Raw genomic sequence first — 24287 nt, forward strand, 5'->3', positions numbered from 1 at the left:
AGAAATTGTTCTCCACACAGTAAGCGTGTCTTCCGAGTCACTGAACCCCATCACCTGTTATAGGCAGGGCCTGTTCCCCCCTTAGAGGCGGGGGCTGGCTGTCACTGTCCTTCCTTTGCCATCAATAGCATTTCCCCAGCATGCACAAGAAAGGGCTGGATTCACTCCAAAGTGCTGCAGGCTTGTGCTTCGAAGGACAAGACTAAGCAGACTTTAAAAAACACCCAGGAAACCCTGCCCTACGCAGGGAGGAACCTCGCCCGTCTCCCCTGGCAGCCATGGAGAGGCCTTCAAAGCATACGTCTGCATTTCACGTCCCAGTATGTAATGAAAGAGGGACACCTAAGCGCTGGGCCTCACGTGCCTCAGTCCAGGCTGCAAATGTGATGGAGGTCACAGGGAGGCTTTTGAAAGCATTATCTGGCATCCAAAGGACCATGCTTTGATAGTGCTGGTTGTCCTGCTACCCACTGCTCTTAGATCAGACTAAGCTGCCCCCGCTTCTTGTGTGATCAGTCTTCCCATGCTCTCACCCTGCCATTGCCTGCAGGACAGGATTGGTACCCCTCTGCTCCCCCTGGACACAACCCCCTCCGAATCACACAGTAAGTACCCTTTTCTATCCCACTAAGCCCTGCTCGCCCTGGTTATAGTACAATTGTTCCCGTGCAGCAGCACTTTTCCACATGCTCCTAAGACGGGGCCGGCCTCTTCGTTTTCACTTGCCACGCTTCCTTTTCATCAGTGCTTTTGGGTTTGATTGCATTTGTCCGACAGCTCTTTCCCCTGGAATTCCAGCTGATCCCTTTAATCTTGCCACGCAGCGGAAGAATGTAGACTGTTACCTCCCAGCAGCCCTCCTGACTGCTACTTTCCTGCTGTAATGAAGACAGCTCCCACACCCCTCCCAGCCACAATTATCCGTTCACCTCAAATGCATGCACATGTGGAAAAAAAAATCAACTGTTTAGTCCTTAATCCTTTTCAACCTGCACTCCTGAGACACCTGCCAGCAACCCGAAAACAGTGATTAACACCTTGCCTGTCGCACTTCCCCTTCTTTAATGCTCAGGTGCTTTTATTTCCATTTAAACCCACTCACACAGCCACAGTGGCTTTTTCCTTAACACGGAAATAATGTATTTATTATCTTGAAGGTCCTTAACCTTCAGTCCCCCAAGCAAACTAAGAACGACACGATTGTCCCAGTTATACATTTTTTGCTCTGCTTCATGTCCTTAACCTTAGCCCCTGGCAAACTAATAACTCAGCTGTGTCTTATCCTTTCAATCAAACAATCCTCAGAAACATATCGCAGACTCTGCCCTGTTTCCAGTGAGCTGTACGGTTTGCTCCAGTTCGTTAGCCTGCAGAGCATCTTTTACCTGCGAGGGAGGATATGGGAGATTTGGACAGTGCAGAAAGGAGCGCGCCCCATTCCTAACGCCACATTTTACTGTAACAAGGGGGCAGCACAAGCTCAAGTTGAAGCACCTGGCTGGAAACGAGCTGCATTTTCCGCTGAAACGCAGCCAGGGCATGCAACCAAGTGACATGCTTCCTGTCCTCTGCTGCGCTGAGCGATTCCCATATAGCATACCTGGCTCCGTGCTCAACTTACCAAGCTCTGGTTGTCTGGCAGCATGACAATGATCTGCGCATTGTGATCCCAGATCATTCGCCAGAAGTCCTTAGTTGTGTGGGGCAGAGGGTGCTGGGTGATGATGAACTCATTGCTCCTGTAGTAACCCTTACACAGGAAAGGCAAAAACACACGGTTATTGAACCGAATGCGCTGAAGGCAATATCTTTCCATTATAGAAACAGACAACATTGCTTTGCCTAGACCTGAAAACGCCCTACCTAATTTACTTCATGGGTTACTGCTAATATTTCTACACAAACCATCTTCTTTCCAACTTCATATCCACTTTGCAGAGTCCCCGCTGGTTTTGTTTACCGTTAATGCCAACATTTATTTGAGAACCGGCACTGAAAACACTAATTCCACAAAAATACCTCACGTAATTTAAGTATTTTAGACAATGATCTTTAATAAAAGACAGCTAACGGCTTTACATTATGGAAATGTGTTGAAACCTCTTCCTTTATGCCGAGCCACCATATACAAAACGAAGACAATGATAGGAATCTGGTATTTAGCACCTCTCAACTTTGTAGTTTTACTTTGTAATTAAGGGTTGGCTTCCTCACCATGATGTAAGAGGCATTAATGTAGTCGGTTCCCTTCATTCCAGGCAGGGGTGCGAGGCCCACTCGCGCACGCTCAGCTGTAAGATAAAAAAGGATCAAAGCATGGTCGCAGCAGAATACAGAAAGCAGGAATTTCTCAGATGTTTCTAACAAATCCGACACGGCACAACTCCCGTCTCCCCCAGGAGCTGGCCGGCATTTTAACCATGATAAAGCACTGCCAGCAAAAGCCGAATAGAAAAGAAACACTGCACAATATTCCCACAAGGACAAAGTAATTTCAGGAATCAAATTTTACTATAGCCAAGATTTTCACAGCAGGCCGAATTACCAAATAACAGTATATGCAGTGATGACAGGGGATTTCAGATAATTCTCAGCTATCGTGTTCCATTCGCCTCCAATTGTGCACAAAACCATCTGATTTATTCTGCTTCTCCATCCTTCTGCAGCATTACCTACTACCATTTCTCTGACCTTGGGGTGAGCTAGCAGCTGTTTCCACAGCTGAAGCAATCCTCTTGATTAGCCACCCGAGAACGTACATGTCTCCCTCAACACATCTAGCTTCCTTTAGAGGGAAGAGATGCAGTCAGACTCCCAATATCCCTGGTTTTTGGTCTTTTTTGAGTTTAGGCTTCACGTGCTATCCAGGTCAACGAAGCCATCCACATGTGGTGATTTAATTACAGCAGCGACACTGCAAAACAAGCATCTTCAACCACATGGCACAACCTCCTCTGAACGTACAGTTCTAAGACTGCATTTCTTTGCAGACAACATGCCCCAGAATAAGAGACGCACCTTGTTTTTGAAAGGCTGAATGAAAAAAAAAAGGTCTTTCCTTATATGAAGTAGCTACGTTGCAGCAGCTGGGGAGCTGAGCCTGCTGTCCTATGGGACCCCATGCCAAATTTCTATTAGCTTTTGCCTGGGAAGCAGCAGAAATGGCTCTAGCTGTACTCACTTGCATAACATTTGTACTCCCAATTTCCAGCAGCTGTTTTTTTTTTGGGGGGGGGGGAGGTGTGTGTTTTATGCAAGAAAATGTGGTAATCCAATGTTGGAAGTTTCATCGATAAAAAACCTGATCAACACCGTGTTTGGACAAAGCGTCTGTCACCAGGCCCTTTTGCTCCATTTCAGCAAAATCATTTTAAAAGACAAGATCGCGTTGGCCAAACAAAAAGACAACATTCCTCCTCCTAGCAGCCAGGCTCCTTCATGCATAACGCTAGCAAAACCCAATACAAAAACTTCTGCTAAGCAGTAATCAAACTGAAGATGTGATCTTACACGGCACAACTGATGAGTTCCTGTTCTTCTCTTTGTTGCAGTCTTTCTGAGCACTGAAGCATTCCACATATTTTGCATTACATTGTGTAACCAGCTGAAAGAAAATAAGCAGTAATTGGTTTGACTAAGTCGTCATGGCTCTCCGAACCGAGAGGCAAGGTTTTTTCCTAACTCCTAGAAAGACGCATCACTAGAAGAACAAATTGCATTGTTAATTTTTGTTTAAAGTACAGGGGATGGCAACAGTGATCATAAAATATGTTCATTCAACAGTCAGGTCTCTGCCGATTTCAGCTTTGGAATCCAATGAAAATGACCTTCCTTTCAAAGCTGATTCTTGCTCAAGACTGAGCAACTTAGGTGTTCAACACTGAGGCACTCACCCAGGAAGCCAAGGGTTAGGGCTAGGCCCCCTTCGCCCAAAGGGCTTTGAACCAGCATCTCTCTCACTGCCCAGAACAGCTCTCTAATCACCCGGCCACAGGTTAGGTATTATCCAGTCCCCTCTCCAGTGCTCCTTTTGAAAGCAAGTCACTGAACCTTTCCTTTAAAAGTCAATGAATAAAATGGATGCATGGATCTGGACTTGGATATATTTGCATGTCCACAAAGGGCATGCGTACGTGTCTGGCCAGTGAGTAGGTGATGGTGCATGCTCAGTCTTCATGTGCATGCTTACATGTCTGCAGGGATAATATCATTGCAACCTATGCCAAAGTCCCCAAAATGCGACTTACGCATGGAGACAAATCGCTGTTCTGGTACACAAAGGGAACACGCAGTCTGCCCTTCGTGTCTCAAGTCAGTTCGGAAACTGAGACTTAAGCTGGTAAGACACGGGGTGGGGTTTCTTTTGAACTCTCCACCAGGAAGATTTCTCTGCGAGACTCATGTTTAGAATTTGGATTTTTCCAAAAAAAGAGAGAAAAAGAAGAAAATTTGTGCGCTGAATTTCTTCTCCAACTGCGATATTTTTCTTGTTTAATTTGGTACTTAAGCATCTGGAGTGTCATGAATGCCGCAGAAATGCAGAGATTCTCAGAAGTGAATTCAGAAAATGGCCCATTCATTTTCTGGATTGTTTGGCACCTGGTGTAATTTAACACTTTCGGGTCCTTAGCTGGTGTACGACTGAGTGAGCTGTGCTGGAAAAGCAGACTCTGCACAAGAGTCTTCCCAGGATACACAGTCGCACAAAATAATTTTAAACACACTCGTAAAAAAGAAAAAATAATCAAAAAATCTCAAATGCCAGGAAGCTTTTAATGCTAAAATGGGAGAAATAGGCAAAGCGGTTTCTTTTGCCATAATGGATGCTATTCCATGGTTTATTACTGGAAAGGCAGCAGGTGCGACAACTATTAGCAACGAGACTATTTCCTGAGTCGCAGAAGACGTGTTTATCCTATACCGACCGTGCCGAGGTTTTACATTATGCTAACGGCCCCCATTCTGCTAGCTTTCACTAGAGCTGGGTTCGAGGCGTGATGATGATCTACACTAAAAGCTAATCAGACTTCAGGAGTGCTCAGATTCATGGGTTGGTTCAAGCTGCCTTCAGTGCCTGACTCTCACGTCCCACCCGTCTGACTCCATAGACTTAACCCTGATTTACAGCAATGCACCTATGGTTGTTCAGACTAAATCCTCCATGCTTGGCAGCGCTGACCCAGTGGTTTGGCTCTAGTTTTACTTATGAGATACAATAGTAAAGACACTCCCAAAGCAGAGTAAATAAAATGCTCCTGACGACTCTGGGAGCTCCTGTACCTTGAACTGTTTTTCTAGTCGTGTCTTGCCTCCTATTCCAGGTATGAGGATGCTGTTAACGTAACTGTGGAGCTGATTTGCAGACACTTCCGTTTCTTTCCCAAGGATGGCTTCCAACAAGGCATCATGAATAAAAATGTACTGCTCCTAGAAAAGCAACAGCAAGCAGTTTCAGAGCAAGGTAAGTGAAACAGGGTGCAGCCGTTAATGAAGGTTTGCAGCATACACAGGAAAGGGTTACAACCTCCTTTTCAAAACACCCAGTACAGAAATGCTGCCAAAACCAGCATCCACGTTCCCGAGTATAGTAGAAACAACCGAGGTAGTTGAGCTTGCATTGCAAGCTTCTGATCTTGGAAAGAGACGTTCCAGCGCCCCAAAAGCCTGGTGATTTACTTCATTTGTACAGAAAAATAACTGAAAAATCCATTTTGCTTTTGATTACCCCATAAAAATGAACACAGCTTTAAATCCAGCATCTCCCCGATCTTTACCTCTGTCTGGACGAGGTAGTTGCGCTGGGTCCTGATGTGTTTCAGAAAGCCCAGGACATTGACTGTGCTTTTGTCTTTTATCTGCTGCAGCATGCTGTCGATCACAATGTAGGTGCCAGTCCTGCCCACACCAGCGCTGCAGGAGACACGAGAAGAGACCGGGATGAGTCACCTCTACCAAATTCAGGGCTCACAATGGCAAAGGAGAAATCCTTGAGCTTAAATACTCCTGTCCATCACAATTACTTCTGCTTCTTCAAGTCCTTAAACCAAATGGTTTCTTGAACATTTTAGGATATTAATTCTGATCCAACACATGCTTGCATCCACCACTTCTAATGACAATTCTCCCAAGTGTTTATTTCCCTTTCTCTCCTCAGCTAATTGGCTTCTTTCTTTGCATCTTTCCACAGCAAAATGAAAGTGTGCGTGGGGCACACGCTGTGCTAGCAGTGAAGACAGCGGTGAAACCCCCTCTGCCCCATCCTAATTGCTGCAGTCCCCTTACTCCTGAGGTCAGACTGACACAAGTGTGTGCCTGCATGCCACACTCCCACCCTCCATCCCTTAGGTGGACATACCCTTAGTCTCTGCCCCCAGCAAATGCAGGTGGCATTCAGTGGCCAATGCTAACCCAGGCTACACGATCCCTACGGTCAACACGGGCTAAGGTCCATCATCCACTGATGAAAGGCTCCCCCACATTCAGCAATGGGGAGCCAATCTTCACAGGAATGAATCGTACTGCTTTCTGTTCACAGGTGATGGGTGAAGAGGCAGTTCGCCAATAACTCGGTGAACCGTTTCAGCTGAGTCTCAGTCTAGTCATCAGCTGGAACGTGCGGCCAGTTGCCCAAGATGCCTGTTACTGTGTTCTGCTCCTTACTGCTGCAGCTTTAGGAAGCCATTGATACGCATCTACTGCAACACGGCCGTCACCTGAGGTCACGTATGTCACTTGCCACTGCCTGTCAGCATGTTAAACCCACCCTGGGCTGGAGCCTGGCACAAGGCCTCGGCCCCACCTCCAAGCCAGGGGCTTAAGGAGGCCATGAGCTTTGCACAGACCCTCTGCACGGGTGTGGAACGAAATGTGCCGCCATTTGCAAACTAACAACGTATTGCGCCGGCACCGATGGTTCTCCAGCCACAGCACGCTGCATACAAGTAGAGCGCGCCCCGCCGTACCTGCAGTGCACGACCACGGGCCCCATCTCTGGGGTCCTGGCTGCAGAGGATCTCCTCACAAAGGTCAGCACCGGCAGCGCGTACTCCGGCACACCCATGTCAGGCCACTGGGTGTAGTGATACTGGATGACTGTCCTCTCATTCTGCCGCCCCTTGGGGTTGCCTTTCTGACCCTGGGCAAAGAGCGCACGCAACAGGAAGGGACAAGTTAGGACAGGGAAGTGTGGCCACATAGACGCACGATAAACACCTGCTTCTCGGGGAGGCCAAAAGGGTTAGGATTAAGGTATGAAAAGGATGAAAGGATTCACAATAAGAGAAGAGAAAAAACCCATTCTAACAATTTAATTAACATTAATATAGTTGCTGGGCTTAGAGTCTTTTCCAGGTCTTCTCCAGCTGGGCAAGGAGAGAATACAGTGGGGAGGTCGTGGGTCACAGCAACCAGCTACAGGGACTGGGAAGCACTGTGCAGCTCCTCGCTTTCAGCACAAAGACTACGGATACAGCCTTTCATCAGGTATGCAATGGTCCAGGCTTCTCCACAACAGTATAGACAGCATGCCAGGCCTGCAGGCACACACGGCACACTGCCCCCACCCAAGAAGCCCCACGATAAGTGACCGCGAACGAAAAGGGCTCGCTTGCCTTTTTCATCTTGGCGTTTCGGACCGTGAAGCGGCGGACGGTGTAGCAGGCATGGACTTTTGTGCTCTTCAGCGTGACGATAATGTTGCCGTACTCCTCGCTGTTCTCGGTGGGCCAGTACTGATCGCATTTCCTCTAAAGAAAGGGAGAGGGTGCTGGGTTAGGGGTTGGTGAGCTTGGGTTTTAAAACCACCCAACTACTGTTTACTAGAAAAGGTGGAAAAATAAAAAGGAAGGGACAGCTCTACTGTGCACTTTTCAGGCTGTACAGCCTTGAGCATGCATTTGAGCATTTAAAAAAATGCTGCCTCTGCAGACAGCATCAGATATTGTACTTAATTCACTATATTAAGTAGCAAAGGGAAGCTGTGAAGATGCTCCCTTACCCTTCCTTTTTCCACAAGGTTTGTGATCATGACAATAATTCCAGTATTTTGCTCCCAAATCATCCTCCAGAAATCTTCAAATGTCGACTTTAAGGGTCCCTGGGTGGCTATGTAGGCTTTTGCTTTGTTGTAACCCTTCAAAGAAAAGCATAATGCAAAGTCAGATGAAAGCAATATCACGGCAGACATGTTAATAATTTAACAGTAACAAAGAAAGGTGCCTTTCCCATTTTGAATATTTGAGGAGCTGGCAGCAGACATGCCAGGGACTTGCAAAACACAAACACTTCAGAAGCAATAACCAGTTATATTCCCCTTGTATGAAAGGATTCACAAGAAGAGAAGAGGTGAAAAAAAAACATTCAAACAACTTACATCAACATAATTAGCATTAATGTAGTCGCTGTGCTTAGAGTCTTTTCCCGGTAAAGGCCTTAGCTTCACTCTACTGTGATCATCTGTGGGGAGAACACACAGCAGAAGCGTACTAAGAAGAAAACGCACAACAAGGCAGGTAAAACATCCTATTTCCAACACATTTCTGGGAGGGAGTCACTCCCTTTACAAACACCCTCAAGAAACTGGAGTGAAGGGGAAGTGCAGGAGCCTGCCCTGGGGTTGCGGGAACAGATTCTCAGGCTTTGCACTGATTCATTTCTTTTTTAAAGAATGTGATTTCTTTAAATCAACAGGTCCCTTTCGAAAGCTGGGAGCAGAAGGTGTTTCTAAGGGAAGGAGGATCTCATTAAGGCACTGTTTGGACCATCTCACGCTTCTTCTGAGAAGGGGTTCTCCCTCCTATTTTTACACACTGCAATCACTGCACCCCATCCTGTGCAGCAGGCTGGCACCTTTAGCCCATGCCATGCACCGCGGGAGCCAGACACAGAGACCCTCAACTTGCTCACGGCTGCACAAGAACCACCAAGGAGCAAGGAATTGAACTGTCTCCCAGGACCCAGGCTCACATCTCTGCCAAGGTGTGAGCCTGGCACAGGTGAGTCAGCTGTTCACACTGTCTCTATAATTCAAGTAAAATCATGCTGGCCTTGCTGCTCCTGCACTTGCTGGACCTGAGAGCAGGTTTACGTTGCAACCTTACATTGCTGGCTCAAAATGCCTGCAGTGCTAGGATCCTGCCTCAGTTCCGCATCAGAGAAGATTACAGACAGCCTTATTCTGCTTCCCATGGCCTGGCCGACTCTTGAAATGGCCTTCGGGTTAGCGGTTCTCAAAAGCACACCTGCGCTGCACTGTGTATGCTGCTGTCTGTCCCAGTCACGTTCTCCACTGGACAGACATGGATGTCAGACATAGCACATTTGGAAGTAGGAAGGAAGCTCATGGATTGATAAAACACTCTGCCCCTCCTCAAAGTCACCTTCCCCCAGATGAACGCACACGGTGCTGACTGTGATTCGATCCTAATTACCCAGCTCCGTGGCTTTACACAGGACAGCTACCTGTGTACACTGCCCTCACCCTATCAGACGTCAAAGCACTGACATTTTCGTATGGGAAAGAGTGAAACGCACAACTTAAAAACTTTGGACAAGTTGATTGGAGAGGAATTCACGGCCACACTGGCAAACTTGAGTGGCCGCCCTTCTCTGGCCTAAGTCATTTCAAACAACCTGGTTTCCCGCTCCCGCTCTGGTCCCCTCTGAAGTGAGTGCCTCTCGCAATGTATGTGCTAGATTTACTGCCAGTGCTTACATGCTAAAATGTTGATGTATCTGTTCTTGTGCTTGTTATCGGGGTGATTGGAATGTTCTGCCGTGATGCTCATGTCGGCCGTACAGCGCTGCACTTCCTGTTAATAAAATTATTCAAACAGAAAAGACATCAGAGCAAGAACACAGTTTGTTTCCGTTTTACAACCGCTCCCTGAAAACAGGCTTAACCATCAACACTTTAATTGTCTGATTTATTTTTTTAATCTGCCAGCAGGTTCCCATCTAATTAAATCCGGGACATTAGCGGACTCCCAGACTTCGATTACAGAACTGAGCCTCCGTGATGGGTGAAGGTCACGCTTTGGAGAGGGGCAGTGGAAAGTCTATGTAACACACAATATGGGCTCTTCTTCTGCCCCCACTCACCACAGAAAACGTTGGCTTTTTTTAAAGAGATTTCAGCTCCAAGTGGCACTGCTGCTCCTTGTGGGTGTTGTTCCCTCCTACAAGGAGCAGCCGGATAGCTCAGCAGCTCATCAAGGTCACAAGTTTGATCCCCGGTTGGACTAGATGATCTCTTGAGGTTCCTTCCAGCCTTACTTTTCTATGGGAGCGTTTACACATTCATTAATGTGCATTTAGTATAATACTTCCTTAATAAAGTACTAAGTAAATGCGCAGTACCTAAAGTTACTGAGCATTAGCACCAGCACACGGTTATTTAGTGATGCTTACTGTGCATTAGCCTAATAACACTGCTCAGTGGGCTATTAGCACAGATTGTGCCGTGACACGCTACTGCAGGGTATTATGAGGCCAATGTGCATAAGTGTCTCATGTAGACGTGCCCTATGATAGCAAGTTTGCTCTACAATAACTTCCACTCTTGGGTGCTTGGACAGGACTCCGCTACCTACAGTGCAACACTTTCTGCCCCTTGGTCGGAAGAAAGGAGTGTGCGCCAACGGTGCATTATGGAAATGGTTCTCATGTGTGGTTTTCCAGCCAACATCGGGACCAGCTGGCCTCTGCACCTATTTGTGGCACTGGCATTTTCATACAATATGAATGAAATAGATCTGTGGGGGAGACAGACAGTGTCTGATGACCACCTAACACCAGAAGAGCAAAAGATTTCCAGATTTTGGAAGAAAAATGCAATTTTTTTCATGTGCAGCAGGGACATCTCCTCAGGGGTGGAGCTGCAGAGGCGTTTAAGCATCTAACGAGGCAGACAGGTGCCCAGTGACTTCTACAAGGATGTCTAAATAGGACAGGGGGGCAGGTCCCACTGGCTTTCAGATCCTGGCATACTCCAAGATGGGTAACAAACCATATCAGCACGCAGCCGTGAAAATCCCAGAGCGGGACGTCTTCTCCCCACAGCATGGGGATCCCAACGATTGACCTACAACCAGATTTACTTAAACACCTACAGAGTTTCTGAGCACGTTTTGTGGACTTAACTAGTCAAACACGTCCTCTATTCATCTGGGGAGCTATTTTAACCTGTAAGCCCACCAACAATGCCCCTTTCAAAATATCCTTCTTACATCTACTTACCTTCTTCATCCTTAGCATGAACACTACTATTATTCCATTACACTGGAACCACTTTTTGAAAATACACTGATGCGGGCTTGTTTAAACATTTGTAGGAGAAGCTATTTAGCGGGTTCAAGAAGTCACATTTTATAACCTAGATTTCCTCACAGCTAGGGAAGGGAAGTGCCAAATTACTTTGTACTGTAGGCTTCAAAAATAACAGTACAGAACCTGCCTAATAAGGGAAGTCATTAGCAGAACACAGCTGCTACAAAGATCAAGAGCTAAGTGACAGAGAAAATTATCAAGAGAAATGCTATACAAACAGCAGATGTAACAGAGTTCAGCATTATGCAGACATTTCGCAAAGGAGTTGCATAGCAATTTTGATATTTTCCACCACATTTACATTTAAAAAGTGCAAAGTACACCAAAACCAAGTACAGTCTGTGGCTTTTATATTCACTGGGCATTCCCTAGCGAACAGTTGCCTCTTCCTCTCTCTTTGAAAGGGAGGAAGACACTGCAGGCAAAGGAGATGAGCTGAACTATGACAAAGATGAACGAGACAAAACCCTTTGCTGGCCTAAATGAACAGAATCCCGTTTCTATCAGGGAAACGCAAAACATTTTTCACCTTAATTTCGGTGCTTTGTTTAACACCGCCTGGCAGCTCCAACAGGCCACAGAACACACTCCGCTTTGGAGCATGGATTAAACCACAAGCAATATTAGCTCAGTCTAAGCCACAAATGGAAAACTGCTTGCATTTTTGTTTGGTTTTTTTTTTTAAGTACAAAATTTTCTATTCCTACATGTTTACGTCATTTTTATTTATTTATTTATTTAACTTTTTGGAATGGCTATGCATGTTCAATTATTTATGGCAAACTCCTACAGCTGAATATAGGCAAGTCCAATAAGAGCTTTTTGGAGAATACTCCAAAGAGCATCTAATTTAATAGAGAATTACATCCTTGCAAAGGATCTAAAATGGCTTAAATACTACATAGTCAATGCATCACTTTCTATTAAATTCTATAGGATTTTTCCATAAGGGTACGGTTATGTTTTTAATTAACCTTTTTAAGTGGATGTTGACTGTGTTCTCAGTTTTCCTGGCTGGCCAATAAAAAGTTAATAGAAGGTGAGATTAGACATAAAATGATGGGGGAGAAAAAACGTGGCCCTGGAATAAGAGGTCAGACACAGCAAGAGCCGATGCTTTGGAAAAGTCTCTTCTCAACCCAACAGGCAAGGCACTTTATGCTGGAAAACTTGGCCAATATCTCTCCCAACTATACGGTTGGTCCAATAAAAGACATCACAAAAGAAGAGTCTCCCATGCCTTTCCCGCACCGTTACGTCTGCAATAACACTACAACCCTACTATATTTCCAAGGGATTTCTAGTATCCTTGAATACTCAAAATGTTCAAAAAAAAAAAAAAAAAAAGGTCCTCTGCCCTTAGTTGAAGCCTGTGTCAGCTGGAAACAGGGCAAGTAACAGGCTTCAGCTGCAACAAGGGAAGTTTGGCTTAAGCCTTAGGAAAAGCTTTGGCCTACTTGGCCCTAGGGGGGTCAGCTGAAGGGATGAACATGGTGTGGATCCAAGCATCCTTCACTATTTGACACAGGCCACCCCCCAGGGGTTCTGGAAATGATGTACTAGAGGAGTCTTCTAGATGTACTAGATAATTTCCACTATGCTGGAAACCACTGTCCAGGCACCAGGTCTTCCTAAGCTGACTTCAGTGACACTGGAGGGGTGGGTAAGGTGTCTGCATCGAGGTAATGTTCACAAGGTGTGAGATGGTCTCCATACATAAAACTAGAGCTGACTCCCTGCCTCGAAGAGCTCCCAGTCTCAGAAAAATACCACAGCAAAGGGATCAGACAATCAACCAGCCCTATAAGGCAAATAACGAGTTATTGCTAAGTGGTTTTCCATAGGCTCCCTTAGATGGCCAACTTCCTACAGGATGCCTGGCAGGTAGAGAAGGCGAGAGTAGCAGGGGAGAAAGGTGGGTGTCAGACTGGCTGGGGGGTCAGGAACTGGTAGGAGTCCTGGGAAGAGTTGAACGTAAACTCATCTGTTTTTATCCCGTGATGTTGCTACGTCTTAGGTAGATCCTGCTCTGCAGGTTTTAACCCGTATTTTTGCCTTTGCTTTTGGCCAGAGAACGCCAGCATGAGGCCAGGTCCCTCCCGATGTGACCTGGGCAAAGACCAATGACCGGGTTCGCATCCAGCGTGAGAATTTCAGGTTTTATCTGGAACAGCCGATGGTGGGTCGCTGCGGAAGGAGGCGTCTAGACCACTTCATTTCTTTTGCTGAATTTAATTGCAGACTAGCTAACTAGCCAGTGTGCTTTACACTGAGCACGTTACTCTCTGAAGACGAACAGGCACATCCTCTAATTTTGTCCTTTTCAACTCCTCATTGACCACTTGAGAACCCAAAGTACACGGTTTCAATCGACCTTTAGTTACTGCAAGAAATGTTATATTCCATGCTATTATGGCTAATTTAGCTTTTAATTATATTGTCCATGCTAATGCTAATTGGGATTTGATACACCCAAGTTTAATGATCCATTTTCATTGCCTTCCTGAAGCAAGTTACAGATTAGTTTGATAAACTTCAAAGAATTTTCACTAAACTTAAAAGTGTAAAATCAAACCGCTACATGTCTGGTAATACGAACTAATGAGCTAGAAGCGGCTGGCTCAGCAGGCAGCCTGTTGGCTTTGCTTATGCGGGCCCCTCTCCTTCCAGGAGGTGGTTGAGGTGGCACGTTCAGAAGACCTTTTTCTGAAGGTGCAAAGGAAGCTAGTTCAGGAGGTACACTGGGAAATTATGTGGGGTTGTCCACCACTAAGACAGCAAATTTGTTCATGACAAAGATCTTTTTCATCCCATGCCATCAATCATGGTAATCTCCTGAGCCAACTTTTGGTCGTCCTTGCCCACGGTCCTGCTGGCCCAAGGGACATGCTCCGAGGACACACTGCTATAGACCCGGCGGCTTGCAAGGACCTTGCACAGGAACGGCATAGAGTCTTGTGTGGGCATCAATCCTTTAGCAACACAAGGTGAAGGGGAGAGCTCGGGGCACGCAATACATGGAAGAGGGGAGAGCAAACTGAACAGGCTACCCTAGCACTGCACAAAGCTAGGGGACAGGCAATTTTAACAATAAGTACAACCGGAGGGCAGAGGTCCCCAGCCTTTGCTGGCCCATGGTCAACAGCACCAGGCATGTAACATGCCAAAGGCCACCTTGTCCTTTGCCTCCCATGTCGGCTTCATATTGAACGTCACTTCTTCTGACAATGAGCACTGCTGGAAGGGCTGGCCACGCTGCTCGGGGATGGCTAGGGTCGGGGTAGGACAGCAGCCTGCGAGCTCACGCCAGACCCAGGAGCAGCATGGCTGTGAGCGCAGCCTCTCAGCAGGGCTAGTTGTGCCAGGCGGACTGATATGCTGAGCCAGCTATGCTGGCTTTGGGACCCAAGGGGCTGTGTACACCAGGGGTGTCAAACTCATCCCACCCCACAAGCTGGATGAGGGTGACTGGGCCAGGCTGTGGGCCCGAGCAGACTGAGCCCAGGCCAGGCTGGGGGACACCACATGCGGCGCGTGCCCCTGTACCAGCTCCATGCACTGCACGGGGGGGTTGACACCTCTAGCAAACACAGACGTGTAAGCAGATCCCTCTGCAAGGAGCTGCCCTGCACGGACACATCCAGAGACACCGAAGCGTTACTCCATGCACACAGCCGGCCTACTCATTTCATTCCCATCACTCCCATCCTCCTTGTAACTCTTCCCTCCCATGGCTTGCCCCCCATGAGACATTAAGGTCTGAGGGGCAGGGACCTCACCTGGACTGAAGTGTGAGGGTGGGACCATCAGACGAACAATTAGCAGTAGGAAGCACAGGCAAGCGGGTCTCCCTCGAGTACGGTTACCTTCAAATTCTACTTGTTCAATTTAAAATAACCACTCCCCAGCATTAAGCTTTCCAGCTCAACAATGCAGGATTTCAGTCTATGCTGCAACAGAGATGCCCTCGCGTCTAGCAGCATCACAGGGGTCCTCTCGCCTCCTGCGCCCCTAAGACTGACAACATGCGACAGTGCACGGCCCTGGGCCAACCAGGCTTAACACTTCCACTGCTATCAGAAGTCATAAATTCAGTGTGCTCAGGGGCATCCTTAACTATTCTGTGTGTATAAGAAAGACTAGTAAACTGCATGATAAAGCGGTCTTCTGGCAGCATGACACCCTGATGGGAATACAGATGCATTTTGGATCTACCTTCCATAGAAAGATCTGCGAGTTTAGAGACCTTTTCTCTGTCACATAAAAGGCTTCCTTAGCACATTTGGAAAATATTTAACTCTACCTCTGCCTTTAAGAGGGAGAGGGGGAAGCAGTTTTGAGTATTCAGACCATTTGCTTCCAAAAGCATGCTCTTACAATGAAATTCCCCGTAAAACTCAAGGCAGGCTTCCAAAAACACAGGAAAGAAAAGAGAAGCAAACCAAGAGAATATATGCCTTTTGCTAAGGGCAGATTGCATTTGTTCCTAACATATTCATCTCCCTTTCAGCTTCTTTCACAGAGCTGACTGCTACGGAAACTTTACAGCTACTTTTTGGATGCTGTCTGTCTTATGGTCCAAAGTCCCCCGAGGGAAGAGAAGAATACCCTCCCTTTCAGCAGCTAGGCTCCTATTTTCTCTCATGCGACTGAACTTTATACAGACAGACAATACTTTTGGCTAAGTGACTTAAGAGCATCAGTCTCCCTCTCAAAAGTGACCAAAGGCCTGAATGAGCGTGAGCTGCTCTGCCTTTCAGCCGCACAGCTCGAGAGCGAGCTTGCGGCACGGAGGTCATCTCAGGCTCTTTTGGGGAAAAAAAATGGACACACATTTCTAACCCACTTAGGTGCTGCAGAAATGTCACCCCATGGTCTTAATGGATCCACCTAGGTCCCGGTCCCGGTCCCCGTTACAACACAGACGACTTTGGGAGTCCTTTGAGGTGACCCTGGTACAAGGGAGAGGAGAATCCTATCCATGCATGTGCCACCAAAGGGAATATAAGCCATTGCAGGAAGGGGCCATCCCTCATATACATGCATATATCTGTCTATGTGTGTATGCATCTGTGTATTTATGTATATGTATACGTATCTTCTTCTCAAGGCAGCAATCTTTCTAGTTGCAGCCTCTTCTCCCAGGAGGAGATTTCTTTTTTATTTGTTTTTTAAAAAAACCTAAGGACCAAATTCGGGCCTCGTTTGCACCGAAATAAAATGGGAATAACCACAGTGGCTTCAAGGAGTTACGCTGAGTCTTGCGCTGGCAGAAAGAGCAGGATCTGCTCGCTGTGCAGTACAGTTATAAAAGGCCGCTTCCCTTCATCAGAGCTGGTGAACTCCTGAGAACAGGACTAATTGGCTAAAGCAATCTCTCCTGACAAGCTATCACGGAGCAGCAGTCACAGAGAGCAGTTGTAGCATGAAGGGAAGAAAAAGGCTATTAGAGCTGTATTTCCCTCTGTTGAAAGCTACGGGCGGAGATGTCCAACATTTGTTAATAGCAATGATTTTGAGGCAGCTGAAGCAAAGCCTGCTTTAAGTCAGGCCAAGTTTACAGATGTGTAGCTGATTATTTTGAATAATTAAATGGTGTCCAAACCAGCTGTGATGAATAGCACTGGGGTCTCAATTCATACATAATTGAGAAGACCGAGTCACATTTGATCATCCTGATCAAATTCTACCCTCTGGAGGATAAATGTTTGTCCTGAATACCATCAACATTGTTAAATGCCTCAATATTCCTGCTCAGTCATCCAGCCAGCAGTCAATTGAACTAAATCACTTTAACACCTCACACATTTGCTATCCTCATGAATACAAAATGTTTATGACTTACACAATAGTTTTTGGGCATCAGGCAATGCAGCCACTCAGACAGACTGTAACCAAACAGCAGTAAATGGTTTTTAATGGGACCATTAAAGACAATACCTGCATCTAGTCATGTCTTTATTCCATTAAGCAAAGTGGCTTTAGATATTAGCCCACCAGTTTTGTTTCACTGTTATGTGTGTAAATACATCGGCCTTTATAACTCATGTACCCATATTTCTTTTTTAAAACAGCCATATATTGAAGAATATGGGTCCTCTTTGGCCCTCCACTGAAACACCACCACAGCTGCATGCTATTTACCAGCCTTCCTAGCTGAAATCATCTCATCCAGGATGCGGTGTGGAAGGATTACCAGAGCGATGCCATTGGTACATTAAACTTCTCAAACTTGTTTCTTGGTAGTGCAGAAGTGCCTTGTGTAGCTCACTGGGCCTTCCTATAGCCCAGAGGGATTGAATTTTGGTCTTACTCCCACGCTGGAGGACTTGCAACAGTTTTGCAAGGGGGCAACAGAGATTGGGATTCAGCCTAGACACTCCGAGTTGTCTGTAGCAAGAGGCAGCTCTTAAAACCTTTGTGTGATATAAATACCGCGGACTAAGCACCTTGTTCAGGTGTTATTTGGACAAAAATCCCAGCGATGGCAATGGGAACGTTTCCTAGTAAGCAACCAATAGTAGTAATTCAAAGGACTAATGGATGGAAGCTTTGGGAAGTGGCCCAAGAGTGATAAATGACAAAGCGCCACATGTGACATTTCACGTGGAGGGCCAGTCTGCAACCCTTGCTCACACTGCAGCTTTCCCCTTCCTGAAAACCAGGTGACCAGGAAGGACTCTTCCAGATGAGGTCTCACCAGCACTTGGTATATGAACGGCCTTAAAACTTGGTGCTCTCTGCTGGAAATACTTCATCTGATAGGGTGCAGAAGCAGACTTGCTGTTTTCACAGTGGCCTCATATCGGTATGACATTGTCCTTTGCTAGGAGTACACAACATGTTCAGCTGTGGCAGGAACAGGCTACTTCATTAAAAGATAAGGGAACATACCTCAAAGTCTTCTGAGAATCCATGCTGGTTATTTGAATACAGTTCACTGATATGTTTAACAAACTGTTTGACAGGAATGGCTTCCATGTCATCTGTAGGAAGAGAAACACATTCAGAGTTGCTAGGAAATGTTTTATTCCTCCTGCCACCAGTCACTCTGATCTTTTTCATATCTGAGACCGAGATCCATGTTACCATCTACAAATTCAGGTTTGCACTAGGGCCCCAACACCATTTGTATCTGAATTACCCAAAGGAAGAGTTTATACTGTGCATAGTTACACGAACCCTAACAGATGTCTAATTCCTTATATTACGTATGCAAAGCTAGATACTGCCAATGTAAATCATGCGAATCGGTAGTTGGTTCCCTATGATGCATTTTTGGAAAGCTAATCCTCAGTGCAATTCTACTTTTTATTTTAAAGTAAAATAAAAAGTATAAAGGATATTTAAAACAATATAGTGGACAAGTAATTGCTGCTAATCTCAGATGAGATTTGTTTTAAAAAATGTTGTTCCCTGTTGTAAGATTTAAGGCCAGTCAGAAAGACAGACAAAAGTACACAGTCTTCCAGCCACTCCTGTTCATTATATTGAATGTTCGTTCCACTGGACCGCTTGCTCCTGATTGACATATTCCCAGGATGCCCATAAATCACATAGAAACATCTTGTAAAGAAGCTGTAACAAAGTCAAAGATGTTAATGGTTTAAAAGAAAACCCAGGGCTTTTCAGGTGACCCAAAAGAAGTTCCTGGGACTCTGTGAAACAAGTGGGATGAATCTGGGTAAAATGTGGACGCGTAGTCATCACCTGCGTAGTTTTCCAAAGCAGGATCTAAACGTTGCTACATCCCCACTTCAGTTGCTGAAATCATTCAGCTTTCCTGGATAAATTAGATAATGTTTGCAGTATGGCATTTGGAAAATGTAAAACGCTATGCAAGTGTGATTATTTTGGGCATGTGCAATAACTTACTGCCTGATTGCATCCTTTCATAGCAATATCCAGGCATTTATGTATTCTATCTAATATCCTTCTGAGGATTACATGTGGTTTATGTTTACTTCAAGTAATTTTGTGATGCATCTTTCCTCCCTTTAGCGCCCATATGGTTTTGTGCTGCAGCTGCATTACAGTCTGGATTCTCTCGCTTTTAAAACATCTCCATCACTACAGGAAAAATCCAAATATTTCTACAGATAGTTAGCAAAATTTAACCATAAATAAACAGATGTGACATTTACTGTATTCAGAGTGAAAGATCTTTGGCAAACTGAAACCTCTCAGCTGTCACATATGCTTTTCTTCGCAAAGGATATGAAGATCTGTATGTGTAAATGAGGTTCTACTTTGGCAAGAGTTTTATAGATCTAGGCTTGGCAATCTGATTTCTCTATGGGTGATGGCAGTTACTATTGACCATGTCATTACTTCTCTACTTGCATTTTATTGAGTAAGGCTCTGGGGTGGCTTTTTGCATCTATTGACATTTTCAAACTTGAATCAGTCTTACAGGAACATACCATCTTTCTTCTGTTTAATTTACAAGAGGCAATTGTTTAAGAAATATGTGTAATCTGATCACCTCTCGTGGTAATGTTGCTTTAATTAGCAATGTGCACATTTATTGAATAGCGTTAAGCCATTTAAAAGATTTAACAAGTGTATTATCATTCTAGTAAGCAAGCCATGCACTACAGAAGAGCTGGTGATTTATAACACTTAAATATTAATTCTGTATAATACTCGACTACGTTAACATACACGGGTTTTGCAGCCAAGACCTTTGAATTCATGGTCTGAAGGAACAGCAGTGCCAAAGGCAGTACTGCTTCCTCTCCCACCAAGTAAACGGTACATCTTAAGTTTCCTTGAAAATAACCTTTACTGCATGAAGAATTTCACTCAATATAGCAAAAATCCTAGTGGCAGCAGTAGTAGTCATGCAGCGCAGCCCGGGACTCCTCGGACCAAGCTTAATTTTGCAGAAGGCACATTTCCATTTTTAGTGACGGGCTGCAGGGCAAGACATCATTGAGGACAGCAATCCCTTCGATCCCTCACTTTCTCAAGGAAAAAGGTCAAGGGCAGCCTGCGTAGCACTTAAGCTGTTAACCAGCCCATGACACTATCCACTCACCTTCATAGCCACCGCCAAGCCTACTCCTGGGTTTTCTTCGTTTCCTACTTTCCCCTCTCTCCCCCACTCTTCCCTCTTGGCATCTCTCCTCAGTTCCCTCTGCATGATCTCTTCTCCAGCAATTCCCAATTCCTCCCAGCCCAACACAGTTCCCCATCCCATTTGATAAATGGGCAGCAATGAACTAGTTAATTCTGCTGGCATGTAAATGAGTAAACCTCACAATGAGGCTCTTTGGGGAGGGGGACTTCACCTCTTCAGAGCTGCTGTGCAAGGCTGCCAGCAGACTCAGGACACAGCGCGGGAGGAGAGGCTTTTCCTTCCCCTTTGGAAAAGTAACGGCATGACCATGAAGGTTAGGAACTTCATTAAATGCAATTAAAGAGCTGGGTTTTTTTTTCAGTCAAGGGGTTTATGCATAAAGGGGGCTGGACCTGGCATGGGATGAGGACTTGAGTCTTCTGTGCCACTGATCCAGCACGTAGTCAAACCATCTCTGCCTTGAGTCATTTTAAAATCTGGACAATGCGGTCCAACTGAACGCTGACCCTTGGTGCTGCCCAGGCAAGAAGCTCATCTTCGTCCTCCCTGAGGGTCACAGGAAAGAGCGGATGGTTCAGATGGAGGCGGCTGGGATCTGGTAGGGGTTGGGAGTCCTGGTGTGGGGAGGCTTTCCATCCTGGGGTGCGTGGAAAGTATCCCTGATGTCTGGTTCTCTTGAACCCCCAAAAAGGGACGTGTTAGGGTAATTTGGCTTCGCATTTTGCCCACTGTAAACTCCATACAGCAGTGTGAACTCTTCTGGTTCACATCTAGCTATTACTGGCTTCGGAGATCTGTGCTGAAATGCATGCTAGCGGTACACCGCTCTTTGATAGCATTTGCTCGGAAGATATCTGTCTCAGAAGTATCTTTGCTTAACTCTCTCCAACACAAAATGCAAATTGACGTGGGTCCAGGGAACCTGCTTTTTGCAGGTATCTTGGGCCCATGGGCTTTGTTAAAGCTCCCTTCCATCTCAACACGAACGGGCTTCAGCGACCGTAACTCTTTTAGTCAACTCAAGAGATTAATGGAGTCCTATAATGGCTAATTAGGAGCCCTAATAGCGGTTCAGTGCCTATTCCCTTTTGCACCACTTACTTTTTTCCAGCTTAAAAGCAGACTGGCATTTGTTAGTGTCAGCATAATGCTAACTTCCTACAAGAGGATTATTCAAAAGGAAAACACGTGTCTTTACAGCAAACGGCAGATAACCCATCTCTCTAGCCTGCAGATACAACGCTGCATGGAGAACTTGTGTGGGTTAACCTCAGTCAGGATTCAGCAAAATGGGAACATTTTCAACGTGAATTTTAGTAAAGCACACGTAAGTGGGCAGAGGTAGCTATTAATGACTAGAAGGGGCTCCAGAGGTCTAGCGAAAGGGCAATGTGTTATTTGCGTTGGATATTCAAATCTGAACCTCAATGGGCCCACTGCTCCTTGGCTGTGGGATCTCCGACTGCTGCAAAGGCGCCACGGGAAGACAGCGCCATGTGCCGTATGCGGCACGGATGAGACCCACTGCAACCACTGCGCAGAACGAACCGGAGAGGGCAAAATGGGACCCACGTGCTTGCGGGAAGAGAGGCTGCATTGCTGATGCCACCTGAGAAAAGGCATTCGCTGGCACTTCAACTACATACATAAGCACAGACAAAACCTGCCATGTCTCACCCCGCTTTCTAGAAGCTGGCACGCGATGGCCGGCATAGCACACGTCGTGTATTCCTGCAGGAGCCAGCATGTGCCCAGGGTAGTAAAAGCAATAAAGCTGGTGTCAGCTCATGTTTAAAGTCTCCATAATTAGCAAAGTCATCAGGAACATTTTTTCCCTCTTCACTGTCCTTAACAAAGCTGCTCTGATGCTTCCTCTGAAGCTATCGGGGCCGGGCTTGAAAGGAAAAGAGACTGTCCTACCGGAGGGACACTTCCACACAAGGAGATGCTGGATTCATTTGCTGCTCCCCAGCGGGCTTAGTATTGCCAAATTGGGACGGACTTTTTTGGGTCAGGAGTAAAACGGGGAGGTTTGCAACAAAGAACAGATCAGCAATGTGCTCCCTACACGTTTTGCAAGGCCACACAAACTCCTCCTCTCCTGCTTGCTTTCCCTTTCCATCTCGTACTGCTTTCCTGACGTTCCTCTCACCCTCCCTCCTTCTCACTCCTCATTTCATCATGATCAATAGACATTAATTGCACAGTGCTAAGCTGCTCACCAGGATGCTGAGATGCTCTGTCTTAATTTTCTGCTTTGCATTCCCTAAATAATGAAAAACACCTTGGGTTAAACAAAAACTTTAAAAGGATTCCCACTGCCTGGTGTGGCCGCCCAGCGCAGTGCTTCCCTGGGTACGCCTTCTTCTATCTGCTCCCCGCATTGCCTTTGTGAAAATGTAAAAAAAAAAATCTCAGCAAAAGAAAAAAATCTCTGCTGGAATTTGTTTCATCCCAGCGCATGTTGAGGATGTTCTGTTCAAGGACAGTACGGCTCGATTTGTTAAATGACGTATTTATAGCAAGAATGTGACAGAAGCGTTAGCACATCACTGGGGGAAAAAGCATTTTTCTGACTGATCATGTCTTCTTGCAATACAAAAGAAAGCCAGATTGCTTTTAACTGCATAATAACAATATCAAGTCACTTATGAGAAAATAAAATCGCAGACATGGCTTTTATACCGGTAGGATATTGGTTCATCTTTTTTCTACAGAGGTCATATCTGCATAAATATTAAAGTAAGGCAACACAGCGGGTGTCATCCCCTGCGTTTAAACTACATGCTGAAAGCCCTTTAAATGTTGGCACCCTGCTGAAGTTAGTGACCTTAGAATTATTAAGATGAATTATAATTGCTCAGAGCCAAGTGCCAAGAGACAATTCCTTGTTAACTTGCACACTACTTGAATTAGAAGTGTTTACCAATTATTATCATTGCCTCCATGAAACTTATAGTTCAACATGAATACAGGCAAGAAGATTTATTATGAAAACATTCACGCTTATGAGAGCCTCGATGCTTGGGTACAGTAGGAAAACTGCACAAAACAGCTAGCAGCAGATTATTATTACCCATGCATTATAATTACCTATACATTATAATCAGATGTAATAGTCAGAGGGCAGATTTCTGATAAAGCAGAGAGGCACAGGATAGGGAGGATCACTTGCATTGTACACGCCTGGACACTAATCACTGGCGCAAGAGTTACGTTCATCTCACTTGCTTCAAGATTACTTTAATACAGCGCCATTAGTCATATGCCAATCGCAGTGATATGAATTACAAAAATCACGTTAATGTGGAATTTAAAACCACATGCATGTTTCCTACATTGGGTTGTAATTCATTATAAATGAAACAGCAATTCATTCTCTCAGGCAGAAAGGAGAGGTCAAACCCAAAGTATTCATTTTCATCTCCCAGAATGAAATGATTTGAGCTTTCCATTTACCTACACACTAAAAATGACTTTACTTCTTGTAGCTAAGTGATACAACTGGGATACAACTAGCAACTGCTAGTAATCCCATATATTTCCATCCTAAGGTCCCAATTCTGCCATCTCAGGCTTAAAGATCTACGCCTGCGAGCAGTCCCATTCAAATCAGTGGGGCAATATATGAGTTTAATGGTAAGCACTCATACCAGTGTTTAGAGAGCTGAGCCTGAATGCTGGAAAACAGCATACTGGGTTTTTCCTCCCAGCCTAAGCCAAATTGTTGCATTTGTTGAACCTATTCAGACCTATTATGAGTACTGTTTCGCATGTATATAAAATGCAGATATAGAAAGAATATCTCCATGCTTATATATTTATATGTGCATGTGTGCATGCATGCACACACACTACACACACGGCTGTGAAGCTGCAC

The 24287-nt window shown here is 45.5% G+C and overlaps 1 protein-coding gene across 1 annotated transcript in view; it reads right to left on the reverse strand.

Moving 5' to 3' along the window:
- Positions 1–24287, reverse strand: part of PTPRG (protein tyrosine phosphatase, receptor type G) — a 350734-nt gene that overhangs the window by 10375 nt on the left and 316072 nt on the right. The window contains exons 15-25 of the mRNA XM_019536996.1: positions 18220–18311; positions 9713–9809; positions 8372–8454; positions 7997–8131; positions 7611–7745; positions 6963–7135; positions 5775–5910; positions 5281–5427; positions 3511–3604; positions 2215–2291; positions 1622–1750 (exon numbers count right to left, since the gene is read on the reverse strand). Of these exons, the coding sequence (XP_019392541.1) occupies positions 1622–1750; positions 2215–2291; positions 3511–3604; positions 5281–5427; positions 5775–5910; positions 6963–7135; positions 7611–7745; positions 7997–8131; positions 8372–8454; positions 9713–9809; positions 18220–18311 (1298 nt within the window). The remainder of the gene's footprint in view (positions 1–1621; positions 1751–2214; positions 2292–3510; positions 3605–5280; positions 5428–5774; positions 5911–6962; positions 7136–7610; positions 7746–7996; positions 8132–8371; positions 8455–9712; positions 9810–18219; positions 18312–24287) is intronic.

This window comes from Crocodylus porosus, unplaced genomic scaffold (assembly GCF_001723895.1).
Source record: "Crocodylus porosus isolate Cpor-Errol unplaced genomic scaffold, CroPor_comp1, whole genome shotgun sequence".
In the NCBI taxonomy this organism is placed as follows: domain Eukaryota; kingdom Metazoa; phylum Chordata; order Crocodylia; family Crocodylidae; genus Crocodylus; species Crocodylus porosus.